Raw genomic sequence first — 21,605 nt, 5'->3', positions numbered from 1 at the left:
ACTTTGTATATTCTTCTCCAAAACGCATAACCCCAGTCTAACCGTGAGATAAACATCAGATTCCAATAGTGTCACATCCTACAACACGTTTGACCAGGACTCCCCAAAACTGCCAAGATCATCAAAACAGGAAAGTTTGAGAACCAGTCATAGCCAAGAGGAGGCTAAAGAGGCATGACAACTAAATATAACGTGGTGTCTTGGATGGGATCCTGGATCAGAAGTGGGACATTAGGTAAACTAAGGAAGTCTGAACAAACTTTAGCTGTATATCAATATATAGGTTCATCAATATAGGTTTATATGTAACATACAATTGTAAGATGTTAAAAGGGGAAACTATGTACCATGTGCGGGGGGGCGGTGAATATGAGACCTCTCTGTACTGTCTTCTCTATTTTTCTGTAAATCTAAACTTAAATTTTATTTAAAAAATACTAAAGTGGCCCCAGCGGCTTCCGGCGCCCGCCTCCCGGAAGCAGCAAAGGGCGCTGCCCCTCACAAAGATGGCGGCCGCCGGTGACATTGGGGAGGAGCCGGAAGCGCGGTGTAGCGGGAGCGCGGGCCCGTGGTAGGCTCGGCACGCGCACGGAGGCGCGGGTCCGGGCATGAAGCTGGGCCGGGCTGCGCTGGGCCTGCTGCTGCTGGCGCCGTTGGCGGTGCAGGCGGTGGAGCCCATCAGCCTGGGACTGGCCCTGGCCGGCGTCCTCACCGGCTACATCTCCTACCCGCGCCTTTATTGCCTCTTTGCCGAGTGCTGCAGCCAGAAGCGGAGCCTCAGCCGGGAGGGTAGGACGGGGCGAAGGCTGGGGGCTGGGGTGGGGTCAGAGGCGGGGGTCGGGCCTCGGGGGCCAGGAGCCCGGACAGAGCTGAGGCCCGCGGGGCCGGTACGCGGAACCGGGACCCGGAACCCGAGCGCCGGAGGGTGCGGGGTGGGGCCACGACCACAGACAGACTGGACTTTGGTCCGACAAGGGGAGGCGAGCTGCGGGTTGGGCTGCTTCACGCAGAAACGGGGGGTGTGGCGGTTGTAAACGCCCACCAACGAGTTTTGCGCCTTCTTGGCTGGAGACCGGAAGGGTGGCGCGGACCCGTGGTGACCAAACTGCAGCCTCCTTCCTGCGCGGCCCTGGGGCAGGAGGAACAGAGCTGGGGTGCGGGGTGCACGCTGGTGGCAGAAGCAGTGGAGCCGAGGTCCTTTTCAGGAAGGAGCTAGGCTCCTGCCAGGGCTGTAGACTGGGCAGCACTCGCAGAGGAGGTGCCTCCTGGACCCACCTGCCGTCCTGGGCCAAGTGCTTACATACCTCAGTGTTTCGTAAGGTGCTTGAAGAGCGTAGCTGGCTTTCACATGAGCCTGTAAACTTGGCTAAATTTTGCCAGCTGTGTGCCCCCCAACCCCTCCCTGACTGGCTTTGTTTTTCCCAGTGCTGCAGAAGGATCTGGACAGCAAGCTCTTTGGACAGCATCTTGCAAAGAAAGTCATCTTAAACGCCGTGTCTGCCTTCATAAGCAACCCGAAGCCCAAGAAACCTCTCACCCTCTCCCTACACGGGTGGACGGGCACTGGCAAAAATTTTGTCAGCAAGATCATCGCTGAGAATATTTACGAGGGTGGTCTGAACAGTAACTTTGTGCACCTGTTTGTGGCCACACTGCACTTTCCACATGCCTCCAACATCACCCTGTATAAGGCAAGGGCAGAATTTCAGAACCCTCCTGGATGGTGCTGGGTTAGGGGGTATCTTGGTTGTGGGGTGAGACCTGAGAATTGCATGTTGAAATGAGTGAGCTCTGAATATGGCTACATGTGTCAGTTCCCCTTTGAGAAGTGTGGAAGTTACAGAGGATTGGAGATGCATGGGGTAGTTAGTTACACTGTCGAAGCTTTGTGGTTTCCAGAAATAGGCCCAGTGTGATTCTCATTTTAAGTAAGTGAGGTGGTAGGATTTCAGAGGTGGACATGATCAGATCCAGCTTAAAGATCATTAAGTCTAACTCATTTTGCAGAGGACACGTTTCTAGAGAGGCCTAAGTTTGTTTAACTGCAGTGTTGCAAACTCCTTTTACAGTTTAAATAGCCTGTGTTTTGGCAGCAACGCACCTGGACTTAAGTCCTAACTACCTTACCAGTTGTGTGATCTCAGGAAAGTTACCTGACCGCTCTGAGTCTGAGGTTCTTTATCTGTAAAATGAGGGTTGTAAGAATTCAATGAGCTCTGTCAAGTGTGTGTCATGGGACCTGGCTGGCACATGAGTGTTCAAGTAAGAGTGAACTATCACTTTTTTTAATCCATGTAACAAACCTGCGATGTGGGCAAGACACTCAGAAATTCAACCCGCACCCATGTGAACACATTATTCCCTTCTGCTTGGGGGAACGTGAGGGTCACCAACTGTCCAGGGTTCCCCAGGATGTGGGCTTTCCAATGTTAAAACTGGGAAAGTTCCAGACAAATTGTGACAAGTTGGTCATCCTAGTTAGCATTCAGGCTCCACTACGTAGCTCTGTGACTTTGGGCAAGTTACTTAACCTCTCTGTGTCACAGTTTCCTCATCTGTAAAATAGAGAATGCAATAGCATTGTATTGCACACAACTTGCATGGGTTTGGAGAGATCACAATAAAACGTTACAGGAACAGTGCTTAGGACAGTGACTCAATACATGCTCTCTGTTAACTGCCTGAAAATTGGGGTAACAGTGAGAAAACCTTGGCTGCTCAGGAGCCTAGCAGATCTTAGCGAATCCCTATTTAAATAGTGACTCACTTTGGGGTCTCACACAAGTTGCTTCAGTTCTCTGGAGGCTCCTCCTCTCTAAATAGAGGCTAGTCCATGCCTACAGAACAGAATTACCACTTAGGTTAGATTTGTACACATGGAACATTGTAACCGTGGTCATTGTAGCCAAGCAAAAACCAAAGCCATAAAAAATCAAGATATACATTGTAACATCCAGAGTCTTCCTCAGAAAACAGCTCATTTCTCCACCTTGGGGATGAGGGGAGGTCTAAGAAAGCAGTATATAGAACCATTGCTCAAATTTCTGATTAAAAGGGTCTTTTCTCCTTACCTTGATTGCTTAGTGTTGCAAGAAGTATCTAAATATGTCCTTATAGAATGTTTCTGTTTAAACCTAAATTTATTTCAGAAACCTCCAGGCATTGCTCTAGAAACTCGAGTGTTAGTTAGCTGACTGCACTGGTGCCAAAGCGCGTGTGCTCTCAGGTTCAATTGCCTCATTAAAGGAGCCTGCATTTCTTACTTTCCCCATCGGAAAGTGAGAGAACCTTCTCCAGGCTATTCTCCAGAATAGGTTTGTCTCTGCCTTTTTCCTAGAAGGCTGGTGTACACAGGATATGTGCTAACATTGCCATTTGAATGACAAAGGACCAGCAAGTCAGTGCCACAGCAGCAGTGTGACATCTCATAGCACAGGAATTATAATCAAACTGGGGCTTTGGAATCAGATGGGGTGCAGTTCAGATCCCAGCTCTGCCACATAGTAGTTTTGTCATCTTGGACAAATTCATTAAGCTCTCTGTGCCTCGGTTTGCTTTGGCTGCAAAATGGGTATGAAAACACCCATTTTGATGTGCCTCGGTTTGCTTGGCTGCAAAATGGGTATGATAGCTTGTGTGTGTGTGTAAAGTTCTTAGCTCTCCCATAGTTGTAGCATTAGTGGTGCTCATGCTGGTTTCAGGTGAACTTGCTGAGAGCTTTGTATTGGTTTTCTCCCTTGCAATTCAGGATCAGTTACAGTTGTGGATTCGCGGCAACGTGAGCACCTGTGCAAGGTCCATCTTCATATTCGATGAAATGGATAAGATGCACGCTGGCCTCATAGATGCCATCAAGCCTTTCCTAGACTATTATGACCACCTGGATGGGGTCTCCTATCAGAAAGCCATCTTCATCTTTCTCAGGTAAGTTCAGGGCTGGGCCACGATTGAAGAGCTGAACCTATGTCCATGGGCTTCAGGAAAGGAACCCAGCCCTCATTCACTGGAGTTATTTTGTAGCAATGCTGGAGCGGAAAGGATCACAGATGTGGCTTTAGATTTCTGGAGAAGCGGGAAGCAGAGGGAAGAAATCAAGCTCAGAGACATGGAGCATGCCTTGTCTGTGTCGGCCTTCAATAACAAGAACAGTAAGTTCGTGATCCTGCGTCCCTACGTTTTCAGTCTTGGGCATCCCCACCCCCAGAGCCGGTTAGAAGCGCGCATGCTCAGAGCCTACCCCAGGCCTGTCAGCGGAATCTGCCTTAGGAACTGCAGGTGATCCTTTATGCACACCAAAGTGTGAGAAAGCTGTTTTACAGAAAGAGGGAAATGGTTGGTGATGGCGATCTTGAAAATTAGTTCCCTGTTTTCTTCAGCTAAATCCTTTTCTTTTGTAGAAGAAAAGCAGCTGGTTGAGCAGGGAAGGTTGCTGTAGGTGCCTGCAAAGGAGGAGGTGGCTTGTTAGGTCACTGGTTTTCTATGCGTTTCCCTTGAACTCAGAGGTTCTATGCCCGAGACTAACAGCCAAACAGTGGTTGGGCCCTTGTTCTGTACCGGGCACTGTGTGAAACCCTCTACCTGCATCTTTCCTTTAATCTTCACAGTAACCTCATGGGGTAGAGACTATTATCATCCCCATTTTACAGATGAGGAAACTGAGGGTCAGAGAACGATAGCAGCTTGCCCAAGGCCACACAGCCTGTTAGATGTCCCTGGTTCCAGAGCCCAAGCTTTTAACTACCAAGTTCATGGCTCTTCCAGTGAACTCATGTACACCTTTGACCCTGAGCCCTTGGAGGTGGAAAACCACCATGGTGAAGCCTGACCCACTGGGTAAAACCTGTGAGCCGTGCAGGTTGACCATTAGCATTCAGGTCTTTGCTCTGGTTCATTCTTGAGCTTACAAAATAAAAGTTCTCCTTTCAAACAGACTTGCCCAGAAATTCATATTTATGTGGAGTTACGTGAACAGTGCGGGGTATTTTTTGTCAATTTTGTGCAACTGGAATTACTGATAAAAGAGAGTATTTTGTGTTATGTTCAATAGTTTCTTGGCATGCCACAAGGGATGGACACTTGCCATAGAAAGCATAGCCTGAGTGCTGCAGCATGAGGCCAGGCGCCTAACACCCACGCGATGGGAGGTTCCAAAGGGATTCCAGGGCACCAGCTTCGGAACCGGCAGACCGGGCCCAGTCGCTTACTGGCTGTGGCCCTGGGCGATGGCTGAACTCGCACTCACTCATTCATTTAACAAATACTTATTGAGCAGCTACTAGGTGTGTGGTCCAAGACCTGGGGACACAGCAGTGAACAAAAACACTGAAGTCCTGACTCTGAAGGAGCTTACATCCTAATGATAATAAGTAAGGAAGGAAAAGTGTCAGATGATGGGGTATGTCTATATGTATCACAGAGGTAGAGATGTATCTTCTTCCATCCTCCTTCCAATAGGAAAAGAGTAAAGCCAGAAAGAGGGTTTGGGGGTGCTGGGAAGAGGATTGGCTGCAGTTTTAAATAGAGTGATCAGGGAAGGCTCACTGTAAGGGTGACATTGAGCTGACCTGAGGAGTGAGCAAGCCATGTGGACGTCGGAGGGGAGGGAATAGCATTCCATTGGAGGGAACAGCCTGTACAGTAGCCCTGAGGTGGGGGTGTGCCTGGGCTCACTGAGGCTGGTCCAGGATGAACAGGGAGAACGGAGGTTAGATAAGAGGCCAGACGGGGTACGGGTGCAGATCCTGGAAGGCCTAGGGGCCACAGCGAGGCCTTGGGTTTGACGCCATGTAGAGAAGGGAGCCCCTGGAGGGTTCTGAGCAGACAGTGACGTGATCGGACTTAGTTTGAACAGGACTGCACTAGCTGCTGGGTAGATAGACTGAAGGCAGCAGGGCCAGGGGGACGAGCCGGGAGCTGCTGCAACAGCCCAGGAGACAGGTTCTGGGAGCTTGGAGCAGCACAGTCGTGGTGGGGCTGGTGACATGGTTGGATTAGGATGCACTGTGGAGGTAGAAATAATCCTTCCTGAAGGACTGTGTGTAGGAATGAGAGAGGGACAAATCAAGAATCTGGTTTAGCAATTGGCCTGCCATTTGCAGGCGCACGGACTTCGGGAGCAGCAGGCTTGTGGGGAAGGGTGGGAGATGAAGGCAGGGGTGTTCAGTGAGCGATGACATGTTGGTGACATCTAAGCAGAGACGAGGAGCTGACGGCTGGATATTCCTGTGGAGTTCCGGGGTGTCAGGCTGAGAATACAAATTGGGGAGGGTCCTTAGATGGTTCTTAAAGCCAGGAGACTGTCTGAAATCACTAGTTCGGCGGCACACTCTTCCTGGGTCTTGGGGTGGGGGGGCTGTGCCCGGAGGTCACCTCCTCAGCCAGGCCTCACCGGTCCCCCTGGCTAGTGAGCCGTCTGCTCTGCTTGCCTAATTGCTCCATCTCCGTACTCAGCCCCTGACACTGTCTGAAATGGTCTATTGACTGGCTTGTTGGGGCGCTCCTCAGTTGTGAACCCCAGGAGGGCAGCATCGTGTCTGCCTGGCCCAGGGCATGCCTGGCACACAGCAGCCTGCAGGAGAGGACCTGTCCAAGCACAGTTGCAAGAAGTGGGAGCTGTCCCTCTTGGCTCAGCGGTTAGTGTTGTTCTTCCCCACAGCCTCAGACCCCACCCTATCCTGGCAATCACATATTTGTTGAGCACCAGTTGTGTGCAAAGCACTATTGGCAGAGAAAAGCATAAACCCCAGTTGTGATACTGTGATTTGTAATAAGAAATATATACCAGGGGTGCCAAAAAAATGCATACACATTTTAAGAGATGTTATCCATATATTACTTTTTAAAGTTGAATTGAATTACGGTAGCACCTCTTGTAATTGCAGAAGTCAAACGTGACTTGTAGTTCATCTTTTGTTATTGGTATATATTGAGTATTACAACTTTAATGCAGTTTTTTCCTTTCTTAAAATGTGTATACATTTTTTTGGCACCCTCTGTATTTGGTCTTTGTCTTGTTTCTGGCTCTGAGCTCCTAAAATCCTGAAATATTCCAAGTGATAAGGAGCCATAAAGGTGTCTTGATATTCATAACAAACCCCTTTCAACTACAACTGAGTTGGTGTTAATAAGGTGACTTTTGGAAAAGCACCAACGGTGGGGGCTGGTTTCCAAGGGGACCAACCAAGTGATTGGAGGGTTGGAACTATAGTCCCACCCCGGACCTCGGGGGAGAGGGGCCTGGAGGTTGAACTAATCATGCCCGGATAATGAGCCTACATAAAAAGAGGACAGGTTGGGGTGGGAGACTTCCGGGTCCATGAATAGGGAGGCTGCTTCTCCTGGAGAACGCATGGAAGCCCCGCGTGCTTTCCTCGAACCTCGCCCTGTGCGTCTCTTCTACCCGGCTGTTCCTGAGTTCGATCCTATAATAAACTGCTCATCTAGTCAGTAGAAAGTTTCTCTGAGTTCTGTGAGCCACTCCAGCAACTTAATTGAACCCAAGGAGGGTGTCATTGGAACCTCTGTAGCTGGCCAGTCGGAAGCACAGGTGACAACCTGCACTTGAGATTGGCGACTTGAGGGGGGGCACTGAGCCCTCAACCTGTGGACTCTGACACTACCTCCGTGTAGACTGTGTCAGAATTAACGTGAATTGTAGGACACCCAGCTGGTGTCAGAGAATTGCTTGGTGTGAAACACCCCACACGTCGGAAATTTTGTCAGACCCAGGTGGGATTTAAGGCACGAGAGTCAAGCAGCAAAGCGGAAGGGAAGCGGCTGAAGAAATACTGGGCGTGATCCAGCGGGTGCTGTGTAGTCTCAGAGGAGGGAGCGCGTGCGGGGTGGGGGGCCATGGGCTCGGGAGGGGAGACGTGACTGCTGCACCACCCTTGTCCTGGGGAAAAACACGCGGCAGAATCCGGGCCCTGTGGCCAGAGCACAGTGTTGTCCTTACACGTTCTTACTCTTGAGGTTCCTAGGTTTTGGTCCCCAAAATGCTCTGTCTGGTTTGGACACACTGGCAGCGGCCGTGGGTCTCTGCCCTGTTGCTTATGCAGCTGCTGAAACTCCAGTGAGTCACAGGTTTCGTCAATAAAGGAGTGGCTGGTCCTGCCCTGGGAACTCTTCCCACCTTTTGCCTTCTTTGAAACTCTGCCCCCTGTGAACCCGCTCCCTTCCCCTCTGCCTCTCTGCTTGTTCTGGCCATGGGGAGCCGCTGTCCCACTTCAGGTCATTAAGTCACATTTTGCGAGGCCTCCACTGAGCCTACAGAATAACGAATGTGTCCCTCCCCGCTGTCGCATTGCCTGCCCTTTGCTTTCACAGACGCATCAAGACTTGCAGCTGTTCCTGGGCCAGCTCAGAGGTCAGACCTCCTACCTCATTAGATTGGGAGCTCCCCACGGGCAGGTGTGGGGCTGCACCTCCAGGGCCTGTCTCCTGTCGACACCCAGGAGACGTGTGCTGGATGGACGGGTGGGCAGATGGACCATGGATGAACAGCACCTTTTTCTTTTTCCCAGGTGGCTTCTGGCACAGCAGCTTAATTGACCGAAATCTCATTGATTATTTTGTTCCCTTCCTCCCCCTGGAATATAAACACCTAAAAATGTGCATCAGAATTGAAATGCAGTCCCGAGGCTATGAAGTTGATGAGGACATTGTTACCAAAGTGGCTGAGGAGATGACATTTTTCCCCAAAGAAGAGAGAGTTTTCTCTGACAAAGGCTGCAAAACGGTGTTCACCAAGTTAGATTATTACTACGATGACTGATGGTGCAAGAGTCATTGTTTGGCTTTGGAGAAGAAAGAACTCAGCACTCAGATCTTCCCCATACCTCCGCCCACTCCGTCCTCTGAAGGAAGAGTGAAAATGAATTTTTCCTGTTTGACATGACAGAAATTTTCCTGGGCATGTGTCATTCCAGCAGAGCCTGCAGGCTATCACCTTACCCGTGGTGGCCTCGGAACAAGCCCTGGAGCCTTCAGAGAAGGAAGCAGCCGCTCCCAGCCCACTCGTGACAGGGGCCCATGATTTTTTAAAATCATGTTTTAATTTCACGTGTTTTCTGTTTCAAGGAAGAACAAACAAGTTTTACTGAAAATGTGATACCTTTATTTAAAATGGTTTTTAACATTATGAGAACCTTTTCAGACTCTTAAGTTGTTGGCTTTGTGTGTTTTTTAAAGTTCTCATCGTAACGTACACCGTGATGTCTTTACTGCAGACAAGCCCAAGCCAAGTCCCTGGCATGTATTCATTCGGTACGTAGGACGGCCTTACTGGGGACCAAGGCTGGATGGAGCAGTGACCAGAGCTGTCACAGGAGGCCCATCACAAGGGACAGTGAAGTGTTTAGATAAAAGAACGAGTACATAAGAGGACATGTTCACGCACGTCACGGATAAGGCCTTAAGTGTCCTTTCCGAGGGTTTGCATCTCAATAATTGTGAACATTTGTTAGAAACATTTTCCTCGAAAGGAAAGTATTTCTGGCTTGTCACTTGCCAGTCATTCAGCTGTGCCAAGAAAGGCCCTCCTCTCCCTTCCATCCTGGAGGAGCCACAGGCTGTCTGGCATGTTTTGAAAACCTTATTTACTGCTAGTTTTTGTTATGTTTAATCGGAACGCCCAGTGTCTCCTAGGAAAGCTTAGCGCCCCCCACCCCCGGATGCTGAGAACTGTTTTTATTTATAAATGCTACCATTTTACAGTAAAACTGCGTGTAACTTGTGCGTACATTTGTGAAGGAGGAAAACCCCATCCCCTGCAGGCCTGACGTGCTTAAGCTATTCATGAAGGCGAAGCAGGAGCAGTCCAGGATGGAAGGACGCAGAGCCTGATGCAGGGACTGAGGGTCCTGGGACAACCGGCTGCTCGCTCAGCTGCACGGAGCATTGCACACTGTGGTGGGGGTTCGTGGAGCTCCTGACACCCAGAGACATACCCCCCAGCTGAGATGCCAGGCAGGAGTGTCCAGCTCTATAAGAGACTAAGCATACGCGTGTGCGCCCACCAGCAGACAGGCCTCCTGAGGGTGTGAGTGCTGAAGCCGTGTACGCAGGAGCAGTGTTTAGCAGGCGCAGCTGGGTTGGCAGCTGGCTGCCGGGCTGATGCAGGGCGCCTTTGCCTCATGGCTACCCAGCCTGTACAGGGGGTTGGGCTAGGAAGTTTTTTTTTTAACTTTTATTTAAGTGTGTTTTTCCAGGACCCATCAGCTCCAAGTAGTTGTTTCAATCTTGTTGAGGGTGCAGCTCACAGTGGCCCAGGTGGGACTCGAACTGGCAACCTTAAGAGCACCGCGCTATAACTGACCGCCTCTGGGCTGGGAATGTCTTGATGCTCAGCTGAGGGTAGCCTATTGTCATGTCCTCAGCAGTCACAGATTAGGGCTAATCATTTGAAGGTGGCAGCCCCAGCACTTGGGAGTCCCTAATTAGGGAACACAGGGGTCCCCTGACTTAATTTGGAAAGTTCAGTCTTGTAGATGAGGCAGTACAGGGTGGAGAAGAAAATGCGTTTGGCTGGGAACCAGACCAAGAGTCAGTCTCCTTGTATTTGAGCACCTTCAAGTGAGAAGTGAAGGGAGTAGGTGGGACGATGGCAGAGTGAACTTTCTAGAAAGTCAGCTAGCTCATCCTCAGTCCTGGAAAGAGGGCTGATGTTAACAATTCACTGATAGAAGAGGCCTGGTTAAGTGTGACTGAGCTGAGATCTGGTTAACAACCAGGATTTCATTTCCAGTCCTAGAGGGAAGACCTGGCAGACAGGTTCCTAGTCTGAGCTTGGCCTTGCTCAGGTTAGAATGTCAGCAGGCAGTCACGTTTTCCCATGCTTCGATGTCCTTCCTACGTGAATTTTAGAATATACTTGTGAGAAGTGCAGCTCTTTCCGGTGCTATTTCCATCCATGAAAATAAGATGGGAGTGCAGTCCATCATCTAAACCAATTTAACTTTGTATTTGGGGATAAGAGCCTGTTAGGTCAATATTGATTCTGTGTGATGCAAAAGACTGTCAACCAGCATGTTCAAGGTACACTGAGCCCAGTGACACCTACGTTGTTGAAGAGCCTTTATTCCAAGCTCTGACTGTTCAGTTACCAAATGCATAAACTAGGGGAAAATTAGCAAATGACATCTCACATGATAAAATTTAGGCTTTATTACTTTATATTCACTAGTCCAATTCCAGCTCCTCTCTGCATCTTATGTGGGGTGGAGGAGGCTGGGCCATGGTCACCCATGGCTTTTTCAAGTTACAAATCAGTAACAGCAAGTCCAAAGGTGGCCAACACATGTTGAGTTTATTGCATCACTGTAAACAGAAAATCCCGTCTTCCCCAACCAGACACCCAAAAGGTTCTAAAAGAAATGTAACAGCTCCAATTTGCACATTTGTACTAAAATTTTTAAGCCCTAGATTGACATTTTTAAAAGGCTAAGTGTGATCCTCTATAAGGCCTTCTCATGTCATGAAAATATTCATTCAACCACTTCTATATAAAAAGGTTAACTGTTGCTCTCAGTATGTCTGCAGGTGCAACTACAAGGTAGACCCAGACGGTTTATACTGACTTAGATTCACAGAATCTAAGTGATTTCCCAATGACCAAGGCAGTCCAGCCTGGTGCTGCCACAGAACGTGTCATTATTAGATGACTCAGGACCAGCCACAACTTCAGACTGACCTTCTTTCATCCACAATTGTGACCATATATTAGCACGCATTTAACAACAAAAATTCCTCCCCTTTCTTTTAAGATTATCTGATAAAATAGACAATTATTTTATTTTGTGTCCTTCCCATGTTTTAAAATAAGCAGCATCCTATATTTCTATTCTCTGATTCAGAAATAAAAACATTATAAAAAATATACACATCCTTGAAAACTAGCGAGCTGTTTTCATTCCTATTGTATTGCTACTTCCACTTCTTTGGCAGTATAACCTGCAAGCTGACCACTCAGCCTGGGCACATGTCATCCATGGAGATGAACGTGTCCTACAGATTTCAAATGGTTCTGTGGAGTAAAATGAAACACTGACCCACATATAAACTGCAACAGACAACATTTCACCACGGGGACCAAATTCAAAACCAACGGTCTCATTCTGATTTGACTCTAGCAGTGATGTGTTTGGGGCAAATCTAGCAGTGACTGATGCTCAGGAATAAAGGCAGGCTGGCAGCGATACCAACTGACAGGTGAGCGAGGGAACGCCATGAGCAGCCAGAGCGATGGCCAGGCCGAGAGGTCCTGTGTGTCCTGGCCGCTGCAGAGGCCGAGGAGGGAGCCCCCGCCCCACACGCCGCCGCTGCTTACATGCAGATCCACGTCCTCCCACCGGACACTGTCTGTGCCTGAAGGTGCCACCAGTTTTACCTGGAGAGACTTAAAGTCAGAGAACGCTCTGTGTAAAGAAAAACAACTACAGCAGAATGTTTTTGGCAGGTAAAAACCTGGTGCTCCCAGATGGCAGCCGACCCCTGAACTTCAGTTACAATAGCAGCTTCTGGGGTGGGTGCCGTGGGGTCAGGAACAGTCCTAGGTTTCACTTCACTTACAGCTGTTTTCAATGCACTTCTGTCAGCAGTGTGTGTGTGTGTGTGGGGGGGGATTTTAAAAGTTCATCTTCAACTGCAATTACCAGTTGTTATGTTGCAAAATGACAAGTGCACTTGACAGATTAGTAGCTTTTCCAAAAAATAGAAACTTCTATATTCCAAAAGTCCACAGGTACAAATGTGCAAACTCCAAGGACGTCTTCAAAGTGTTTCCAAAAGACAAACTCCTGGCTTGGGTAAGAGGTCAGTGAAAATCCAGCCGCGACTGCACAGTCTTGCAGCCCTTGTCTGAGTAGATTTTCTCGTCTTTGGGGAAATACGTCATTTCCTCTGCCACTCTGGTGACAATGTCTTCGTCTACGGTAGCACCGCGGGCCCTCATCTCTGCCCGCACACACTCCTTCACGTGTGTATACTCCAGGGGCAGGAAGGGGATAAAGTAATCGATGAGGTTTCTGTCGATCAGCCCGCTGTGCCACAGGCCACCTGCAGAACAAGACACAAGTGGGTTCCCACCCATTACTGTCACCATCACCTGGCCAAGCTCACTGCCTACAGGGCCATTTTGATTCCGACCCACAGGACACGCTTCATGTCTTTAACCCTTGAGATTCTCGTTTTGTCAAGTGTGCAACAAGCCTGATGTAAGGATCAGTTGGCTCCCCTGCTAATTGATTTCTAGAATATGTTGATGTAAGAAATGTCCAAATCTGTGGCGCATTTTTATAAAAATTTCTTTGAGCCAAACGGGATACTCCTGGAAGAAAGATCTCAATAGAATGAGAAAAATGCTTCCAGGAATGACAGTTTTGCAGTTTCTTTTATGCATCTGGAATTAAGGAGGGAACCTAAGGAAGATTAAATGGAAAGCAAGGCAGGGATTGGATTACAGGATACTAACAAGAGTATGTGCTCCCTGGAGGGTGGTTATGCCTCCGAGGGGTCTGAAAAGAGGCATTTCAAAGGTGTGTTAACTAGATGCCCAGAAACAACGGACAGGGCTGGCTAAAGGCAAAGATAAGCCTTTTACTAAAAGAAGTTACATGCCTGGGGCGTGAACACCCACCAGGACCTGCCCAGTTAGGAATGGATGACCAGATCACCTTGTGAGGTCACTTTCCCTAGGACCCCTAAGAAATACCCTATGAAGAAGTCCCGATTTCAGCAAAGCCAAGAAGGCACATGTATTCTGTGGCTTTGTGAAAGGCTTATAGTGAGACGACTCTGCTGGCAGAGTCAGAGTTCCCTCACCCTGGAAGACTCACTGTGTTTATTATTGAAAACTCCGACAGATAGCACATGTTCCAGGTCCTTCAGCTGAATGTCTTCCCTCTTTCTTCCTGCCCGCCAAAAGTCCAGGGCCGTCTTGGTTATGAGGTCCCCGCCTGCATTGCTGAGTTTGCCCAAGAAACAAAGATTAAGACCACATATTAAGACTTCTGTGTCTAATCAGGAAATGTACCTGCTCTAAGGCCTATTTTTAACCAAGGAATATTTATGAAGTGCTACTAGGCAAAGAAAAAAGTGTCTGCCCTCAAGGAGCTTGAAAATCTTTTTCAGAACTTGCCACTGTGACTTTTTATAACCCTCAGAAACAACATGTGCAGGTAATGAAATTGCCTGTTATTAGCAATTATTGCTTTAATTCATTTTCTCCTGCCCATTCTCTGTGCCATGCTGATACTAGCAACCCCAGAGTAAAAGAAATCGGGAAGTTACTTTTGCCAGGCTGGCGCTTTGTCCCTGGGAAACAGCATGCTGGCCACCAGGACCTCATTCTATCTGGGGAGAATGAAGGGCAAGTATGTCCCCGAGAAGCCACTGCCCACTAACCTGAGAAAGATGAAGATTGCCTTCCGGTAAGACACGCCATCAACCTGCTCGTAGTAGTCTAGAAAGGGCTTGATTGCGTCGATGATCCCAGGGTGCAATTTATCCATCTCGTCAAATATGAACATGGAGCTTGCACAGGCGCTCACATTACCCCGAATCCACGTCTGCAACTGGTCCTAGACCATAAAAGAAGTAGGAGGCGGAGGCTCAAAGGATGTGCCAAGAGGAGCAAAGCGGCCACCTGTTTGTTCTTCATGCTCTGGACGACTAAACATCAGAGCTCTCAGGGTCTAACCACTCTTAGAAGCTGCTCCCTACCCTCCATCCACTGGCTAACAGCTTTTCCAAAACTTGATCTACAAAAAGCGGAAACCAGCAGAGAGGTAGGTGCTAAGATGCAAAGCTTTTTTCTAATTCAAACGATGTGCTAGAGGAGACTTTTGAAAGGAATAAGAGGTAGAAGCTAGATGCACAGTTACCATTTCACTGTTAACCAACCCATAATTTTCGTCTCACTATGGACTGAAACCTCAATTGTACCAGCCATACTGAGGAAGGAGAACGTAGACGAAGATGTGTGCAGTGCCCAAGACCAGTGCCTTTTACTGGTGCCACGCACAAAGGAGCTGACCTAGGTGACATCTCACAAAACGCATGTGTTCCCAGGCTTCCTTGAAACAAACAAAAAGACACCCAAGCAACAGCCCTCAACTCCAAAACGTGAAAGGCTCCAAGGCTGTGTTACTCTATTTCTAGAGACTTATGAAAAATTTGGAAACCAAGAAAATAACTCTTTCTTCAGGGCACTCTTCCTTGTCTTACAGTTTGGCAAATATCCGCTTTCATTTCCTTGTTCAGTTCAGTTTGTATTTCTTATTTCAGTCCCCACCTACCAACAGGAATATTAACCTTTACAAGGATGACATTCATTTAAATGAGAACCCTACCAGACAACTTAATATAAATTAAATGTGGAAAGAATATCTCAAAGAGAAATGCCTTAAGGTTCAGGTCTTTGAGGCTATCATTTGAAGAAAAAACGCAATGCCAAGGATTTGACGGATGGGAGGAGCAAAGGGAATTCAGAGGAGAAAATTCTCTCCTCTGCATGGCTAACTGCAGAGGCAAAGCTGACGCTGCGTCAGGGCGTGGCCTTCAACAGAAGCCGCGTCCAGACACAGCGTTGAAGGCTGTTCTCCTTAATCCAGGGCTGTGAGGGGAACATTGAGCGTGCTTAATTCATGGCAGAAGGTGGCTACCCCGCGACCTGGAAGTTAGGAGACTGGGGTTCAAGTTTCTGATTTGCCCCCAGGTGGCAGATTGTAAAAAGCTCACCTCTTGGCCACATCTTTTAATGGGGATAACATCATCTATGCCACTGAACTATTTTGGAATCAAGTGAGGAAAAAGCTCAGCAAATGGCAAAGGGTTATGGGGTAAGTGTGCCTTAACTCTGCGCGCCAGGGTCACGGCAGTGCAAAGAAAAGCAGCAGAAGCGGGCGTCAGTAAACAGGACCCCTCCCAGACCAGCCGAAGTGGTGGGGTAGGCGGGGTAGCAGGTAGGCGGGGTAACAGGGTTCCCTTGCCTGGTACAGTTTTATCTGCTGCTCGTGAGGGAAGTGCAGAGTCGAAACAAACAGGTGCACAAAGTTACTCTTTAGGCCTTTGGAGTGAAGATTTTCGGCCACAATCTGGCTCACAAAATTCTTGCCGGTGCCAGCCCAGCCATGTAAGGAAAGAGTCAGTGGTTTCTTGGGGTTTGGGTTGTTCCTGAAGCCAGTCAGGGCCTTGAGAATCACCTCTGTGGCCAGATGCTGCCCAAACAGCTTCTCCTCCAATTCCAGCTTGAGGGCTGCAGGAGCCAGCCCGAGAACAGAAAGAAAAATACACATTAAACATGCACCAGAAAAGCAGCACTTTCCCCAGCTGGCCAGAGCGGCACAGAGTCGAAAGTGGTCCAGCGGGGCCTCTGCCAAACCCCAGGGCTGGCACTGAGGCGGAACCTCGGGCTGCACTGTCACACGATGCCACTTCCAAGGGAATGCGCTAGGTGGGTGTCCTCCTCAACACTTACGTGTCTGACAAGGAAACTAAACGTGTCCGTTCGTCCCGGGATTAGCCCTCTCGGGACTGAGGTGCATGCTATTCCCCGGCCACCCCTGCTGGCTCGCAAAGGCCGAGGGCCAAATGTGGGCGTTCTGGGCAGACGCTGCACATCTGAAATCTACTTAAAAGGGTCGCCATGGCGCAGAAGGGCTGGCCACGCTGCTTTCAGTTTCTTCCTCCGACTGTAATCCCAAGGAGTGCAAACACTTAGAAAGGAACGTGGGCTGAGCCGCACGGTCTGCAGAATCCGTCTCGGACGCACGGCTTCCAGGCCTGGAGTCCGGGCCGAGGCCCCGTCCGTCCTCGCTCCCTCCCCCCACCTGGGCCGAGCCGTCCTGACGCCCGCAGGGGCCTGGCCCCCGCGCCCCTCGCGCCCCTCCAGGCCGACCCGCCGCCGTACCCGACGCGTTGAGCGGCTTCTCGCGGCAGCACTCGGCGAAGCGGCAGTACAGGTCCTTGTAGGACAGGTAGCCGGTGAGGGCCGACGCCGCCCCGACGGCGATGGCCACGCTGACGGGCTCGAAGGCCGCCACAGCCTGGAGCGCCAGGGCCGCCAGCAGCAGCCGCCCCGCCGGCGGCATCGCCCCGCGCGCAGCCCACCGCTCGCCCCGCGCCCGGCGCCCGGCGGCTGCGTGACAGGGCGGACTTCCGCCTGGCTTCACTTCCGCCCCGCAGGCCCGCCCAGCCCCTCCCACGGCCGGGTGGCGAGGGGCGTGGCTTGCGCCGCCACGCACGGCTTTTCCGGTTGTGTTTGCTCACGCGCGTCTCAGAGTCCACGCTTTGCTTTCTGGTCCCCGCCCCCACGGCCCCGCGGGAGAGGCCTTGGTGGAAGGAGGCCTTGCCGATACCCGCCGATTCCAGTCCTCGTCTGGTGTCAGAGCTGGGGTGGCTGAGGGCTGGCGCTTCTGCGGAGCGAGAGGACAGGAGATGGAGATGGAGAAGGGGAGGCAGGTCGATTTTAGGAAGGAGTCCAGTGGAAGCTGAGGACCTGGAAATCGATTCCTTTGCATGACTCATGCTGCGCACTCCTTGGGAGTCTGTGGTGCTCGGGGTACCTTCCTGCGGTGCGAGGTCTGCCCTTCTCATGCCCTTTGATGTCACGTGTCAGGGGCTGTGTTTGGTCCAGCAGCCCCTCCCTGGTGCTGCCTGCCCTGGTCTCCCCAGCTGGTCCTTGAATGCAGAGTCTCCTGTGTGTCCCTACCGTCCTCAATTCTGCCTGCGCTCTGTGGACGGAAAAGGGGCCACAGGTTAAACCTGACAAGCTCAGGAGCCTGAAAATAACCACATAGGTGGCGTGAGCATAAACATTCCTAACTAACGTGGGCCATGGCCTGAAGTCACATCCTTGGCCTGTAGCTTCCTTGACAAAGGTCAGTCTTTACCTTAAGTGAGCCTGTCTATTGTCTTTTTGCATCTAAGGTAACATGTCCTGGGAATGTCAGTAATCCCTTTTTCCGGACCAGAGCAGGAAAGTACAGAATCCCTCATTATTATTCTTGTCCCCTGATGACCATCTCTAGGTGCTATAAAAAGGGAACTATTAACTGTCCTGTACCCACCGATGTGAAAGAAGTACCTGTCTCTCTGATTTACTTTTATCCAGTCCCAGAGATTTCCTCACTTCGCTTTCTTGCACCCCCTTAATCTACCACCAGTGGATTTCGTGTACCCCTCCTCCTTTGATTCTATGTGTAAAATAAACTGCAAACCGCCATTTTGCAGAGCATTTTCTCAATCCATTGAGATTTTGCTTCCCGGAAAGTGTCATCAGTTTGGCTCAAATAAACTCTTATAAGTGTTCTCTTAGTCTGGATTTTTTTTGTCGACACCTCCTTGCTCAGATAACCTTCAAAACCTGTAGTTCTCACATCCCCCTAGATAGCCTAGTTATGTGAAATAGCAGTTCCGCCTGGAGGTAATGCTTCTGTCCCATTCAGATCCTACATTTCGCCCTCCACCGGCTGTGCTGAGGCTGAATGGAGGCTGCGACTGGTGGACGCACAACTTCGGGGAAGGCACAACTGGGGGGCACTTCTGAGGGCCTGGAGTTGCGGCCCTGCCAGGTCATCCTGATGCCCTGACAGCTTCCACCCAGACGTCCCATCTGCGTGCCACTTTTTCTCTAGCAAGGTCCTGGCAGCGAGGAATCAGACCACGATACAGTTCAGCATCCATAGGATCCATCTCTGAACTTATTTTCCAGAGGCCTCGGCCCTTTGAACTCAGTAGGAGATTTTTCTAGACAATTCTTCACATCAAGGCCTGGGAGTCTCTGAGGCAAGATGCTCAAATTGGTGCGTATCTTTCAACTACTTTCTGCTTTCCTGCTTCATCAGGACCCCCTGCTCTACTCTGCTGGTGGTGGAGAGGGGTCTTGGCCTCAGCTTCTCAGGGCTCTGGCGCTCATCCCCTCGGTGGGCAGATGGTCCCGAGGGGAGTCCAGGTGACATTTGCTTCAGTGTTTCGTCACTGTCGGCTCCGGCTCCAGTACTCTCTCTCCTCTCCCAGAAGGTGGAGAGTGGGGAAGGCGGTGTCCCCTGCAGTTTTCTGCACTTGGGCTCAGTAATCAATTTCAAGTCCCCCCATTTCCCTAAGCTTCTGTGGCCTGTCTTCTACTCTGTCAGGTTCCAGTTGTGCTACAAGTTGAGGTTCTGTGCTTCCAAACCACAGAGGCTGACACTGCTCGGCTTGGGTTTTGTAAGGGTTTCTTAGAATAATACAGGGTGGCCTGTCGAAATGTAAAAAATGCTGAGGGGCCGGCCCAGTGGCTCAGGCGGTTGGAGCTCCGTGCTCCTAACTCCGAAGGCTGCTGGTTCGATTCCCACATGGGCCAGTGGACTCTCAACCACAAGGTTGCCAGTTCAATTCCTCGACTCCCACAAGGGATGGTGGGCTGTGCCCCCTGCAACTAGCAAAGGCAACTGGACCTGGAGCTGAGCTGCGTCCTCCACAACTAAGATTGAAAGGACAACAACTTGAAGCTGAACGGCACCCTCCACAACTAAGATTGAAAGGACAACAACTTGACTTGGAAAAAAGTCCTGGAAGTACACACTGTTCCCCAATAAAGTCCTGTTCCCCTTCCCCAATAAAATCTTAAAAAAAAAAAAAATGCTGAGTGACCACGCTGGGAGGAAGGTGGGGGTGAGGTGTGTAGGCCTCAGTGGCAGGAGCTCTGGGGCCTTATTACTCCACCCTCCTGGAGCGAGCAGGAGACTCTGATTGGCCCAACCTAGCCATAGGGAGGGGTGGTGTTGTGCCCTGCAGTTTGTGCTAATTTGCATACTTGTATGACACTTTGTCCTCTTAAAATTGTGACTGTTAAAAAATAATAATAAATAAATAAACTAATTTTTAAAAAAGGAAGGAAAGGACGGCCGGTTAGCTCAGTTGGTTAGAGCACGTTGCTACTAACACCAAGGTTGCCGGTTCAATCCCCACATGAGCCACTTTGACCTGCACCCTCCTTAAAAAGAAAAAAAGGAAGAAAAGTGTGACTGTTTCCTGATTTGTCATTTGGCCATTTATTTTGAAGTTGGTCACTGGAATACATGGACGGTGGGAAGACGGCCACAACCCCTCATCCCCCACAAAGAGCTCTCTGGGTAACTCAGACACATCTGAGCTCAAGGAGTAGATATAACTGAGCCCCAACACTTGCACCCCACCACCCGACTACATAATGATCCGGACACTGCTTTGTGCCCCATTCTCCCTCTTTTAAAAAGGTTTTTAAAAAATTATAAAACAACTTCTATACTTCAAGTTGGCCAAAAATTAGTATCATTTACAGTATCATAAGAGAAATTGTATCATTTACAATATCATAAGAGAAATTAGTATCATTTGTAGTATCGTAAGAGAAACTAGTATCATTTACAGTATCTTAAGAGAAATCTAGTACTCTGAGGTCTGCAAGACGTATCTAGAAATCTTGCTACTGTGGAAAATGAGACTGCTTAAATGAGGTTGGGGGAAGGCAGTGCAGAGTGTATGGTTTATCTCTTTTATTGATTGCTATAACACTGTCCTTCGGGCGCCTGAGGGAGTTTCATGTTTTCTTTAGACATCGTTAGGCACCAAAGCTCTTGTAGGAAAACTTCAACACTGGGGATTCTGCCATTTTGCTAGCACGGATACGGCTCTTGGTGACCCCTCCAATTGAACTATTAACTCCATTCATATAAAATTTTGTTACACACCTTACAAAGGGGAGTGCTTGTGGGTATTTAGATCCACATTCGATTTTAAGGCTGTATGTTCAGTTTTCATAAATTGTCCGAGCCCGCGGTGGCAGCCCTCTTGCGTCACTTCTCCACCCGTCATTCGTCCCCCGGTCCTTATGCCTGCTCATCCCTTTCACTTTCTATCACTGCTCTCTGGGAGCATTGCCTGCGATGTTTACATTGTTAATCAGAAACATTCAGAACCACCAGCTTGACTCCTTATAGCCGTCATGACTTCAAAGAGCAACCAGGAAAGACGGGGAAGGGTGATTCTGCTATAAATAGGGATCTGCCCTTTGGTTTCGCGGCTGGCGGAGATTTTCAGGACCAGAGACAGCGAGCCCTGGTTCGCACCTGTTTCTCAGGGAGCTTTGGCTATGACTGAAAGGAGAGGTATCCTCCCCCTCGCTGGTAGACTGGGAAGCTGCCCACGGCTGGGGAGACCTGCTCACCCCGAGGAAAGTACTAGAGGGTGCTGGTGAGCTGCTGGTCTGAGGACTCAGAAACTGGGTTCAAATGTGACTCTCCCTACCTCTGTGACCTTCAGAAGGTCACAAAAATAATGACAACAGAAAAAGTTCAAAAGCCTAGATTATTTAAAATACCAACTGTTTACACTAAGCCCTGTTCTCATTCAAACTTTACCAGTGTCTATATTACACAGAAAGACTTTCTTGTATACAGAGGGGTACATGGTTTTTGGTGTTTTCCTTTTCTTGTTACCTTGCACACAATGATAGTTTATTTCTATGAAATCTTAATGGGTGTGGGCTCAAGGGCTGCCAAGCTGCTTTATAAGCAAAACAAAATCGGGAAAGGAAATCTTACAAGCAGAGGTGCCAAGGAAGGGGCCAGGTCAGGACGGGAGTGCCT

General features: G+C 49.5%; 2 protein-coding genes and 1 pseudogene across 2 annotated transcripts; 1 reads left to right on the top strand and 2 right to left on the bottom strand.

Annotated features, from left to right (window-relative positions):
* Window positions 1-496: 496 nt before the first annotated feature.
* Window positions 497-9,162, top strand: TOR1A (torsin family 1 member A). Its single transcript, XM_019728819.2, has 5 exons — window positions 497-789; window positions 1,426-1,691; window positions 3,749-3,924; window positions 4,021-4,148; window positions 8,523-9,162. The coding sequence occupies exons 1-5, from the start codon at window positions 609-611 to the stop codon at window positions 8,771-8,773; spliced, it is 1,002 nt and encodes a 333-aa protein (XP_019584378.1). The 5' UTR covers window positions 497-608; the 3' UTR covers window positions 8,774-9,162.
* Window positions 9,163-11,286: 2,124 nt separating this feature from the next.
* On the bottom strand, window positions 11,287-17,175 carry TOR1B (torsin family 1 member B). Its single transcript, XM_019728822.2, has 5 exons — window positions 16,907-17,175; window positions 15,987-16,252; window positions 14,401-14,576; window positions 13,833-13,960; window positions 11,287-13,053 (listed from the first exon to the last, which is right to left on the bottom strand). Exons 1-5 carry the CDS (start codon window positions 17,085-17,087, stop codon window positions 12,812-12,814), a joined length of 993 nt encoding a protein of 330 aa, XP_019584381.1. The 5' UTR covers window positions 17,088-17,175; the 3' UTR covers window positions 11,287-12,811.
* Window positions 17,176-20,438: 3,263 nt separating this feature from the next.
* LOC109446004 (ubiquitin-conjugating enzyme E2 variant 1) lies at window positions 20,439-20,860 on the bottom strand (annotated as a pseudogene).
* Window positions 20,861-21,605: the final 745 nt, after the last annotated feature.

Source organism: Rhinolophus sinicus, linkage group LG04 (genome assembly GCF_036562045.2).
Source record: "Rhinolophus sinicus isolate RSC01 linkage group LG04, ASM3656204v1, whole genome shotgun sequence".
Lineage (NCBI taxonomy): Eukaryota > Metazoa > Chordata > Mammalia > Chiroptera > Rhinolophidae > Rhinolophus > Rhinolophus sinicus.
The sequence above is the reverse complement of the archived record's forward strand: the minus strand, read 5'-3'. Positions and strand labels throughout refer to the sequence as shown.

Coding starts and splice junctions, on each gene's coding strand:
- TOR1A (XM_019728819.2), top strand. CDS start 609: ATGAAGCTGGGCCGGGCTGCGCTGGGCCTGCTGCTGCTGGCGCCGTTG. Junction 790..1,425: donor GCGGAGCCTCAGCCGGGAGG/GTAGGACGGGGC, acceptor TGTTTTTCCCAG/TGCTGCAGAAGGATCTGGAC. Junction 4,149..8,522: donor GGCCTTCAATAACAAGAACA/GTAAGTTCGTGA, acceptor TCTTTTTCCCAG/GTGGCTTCTGGCACAGCAGC.
- TOR1B (XM_019728822.2), bottom strand. CDS start 17,087: ATGCCGCCGGCGGGGCGGCTGCTGCTGGCGGCCCTGGCGCTCCAGGCT. Junction 16,253..16,906: donor GAAGCCGCTCAACGCGTCGG/GTACGGCGGCGG, acceptor TGGCTCCTGCAG/CCCTCAAGCTGGAATTGGAG. Junction 13,961..14,400: donor GCAATCTTCATCTTTCTCAG/GTTAGTGGGCAG, acceptor GGGCAAACTCAG/CAATGCAGGCGGGGACCTCA.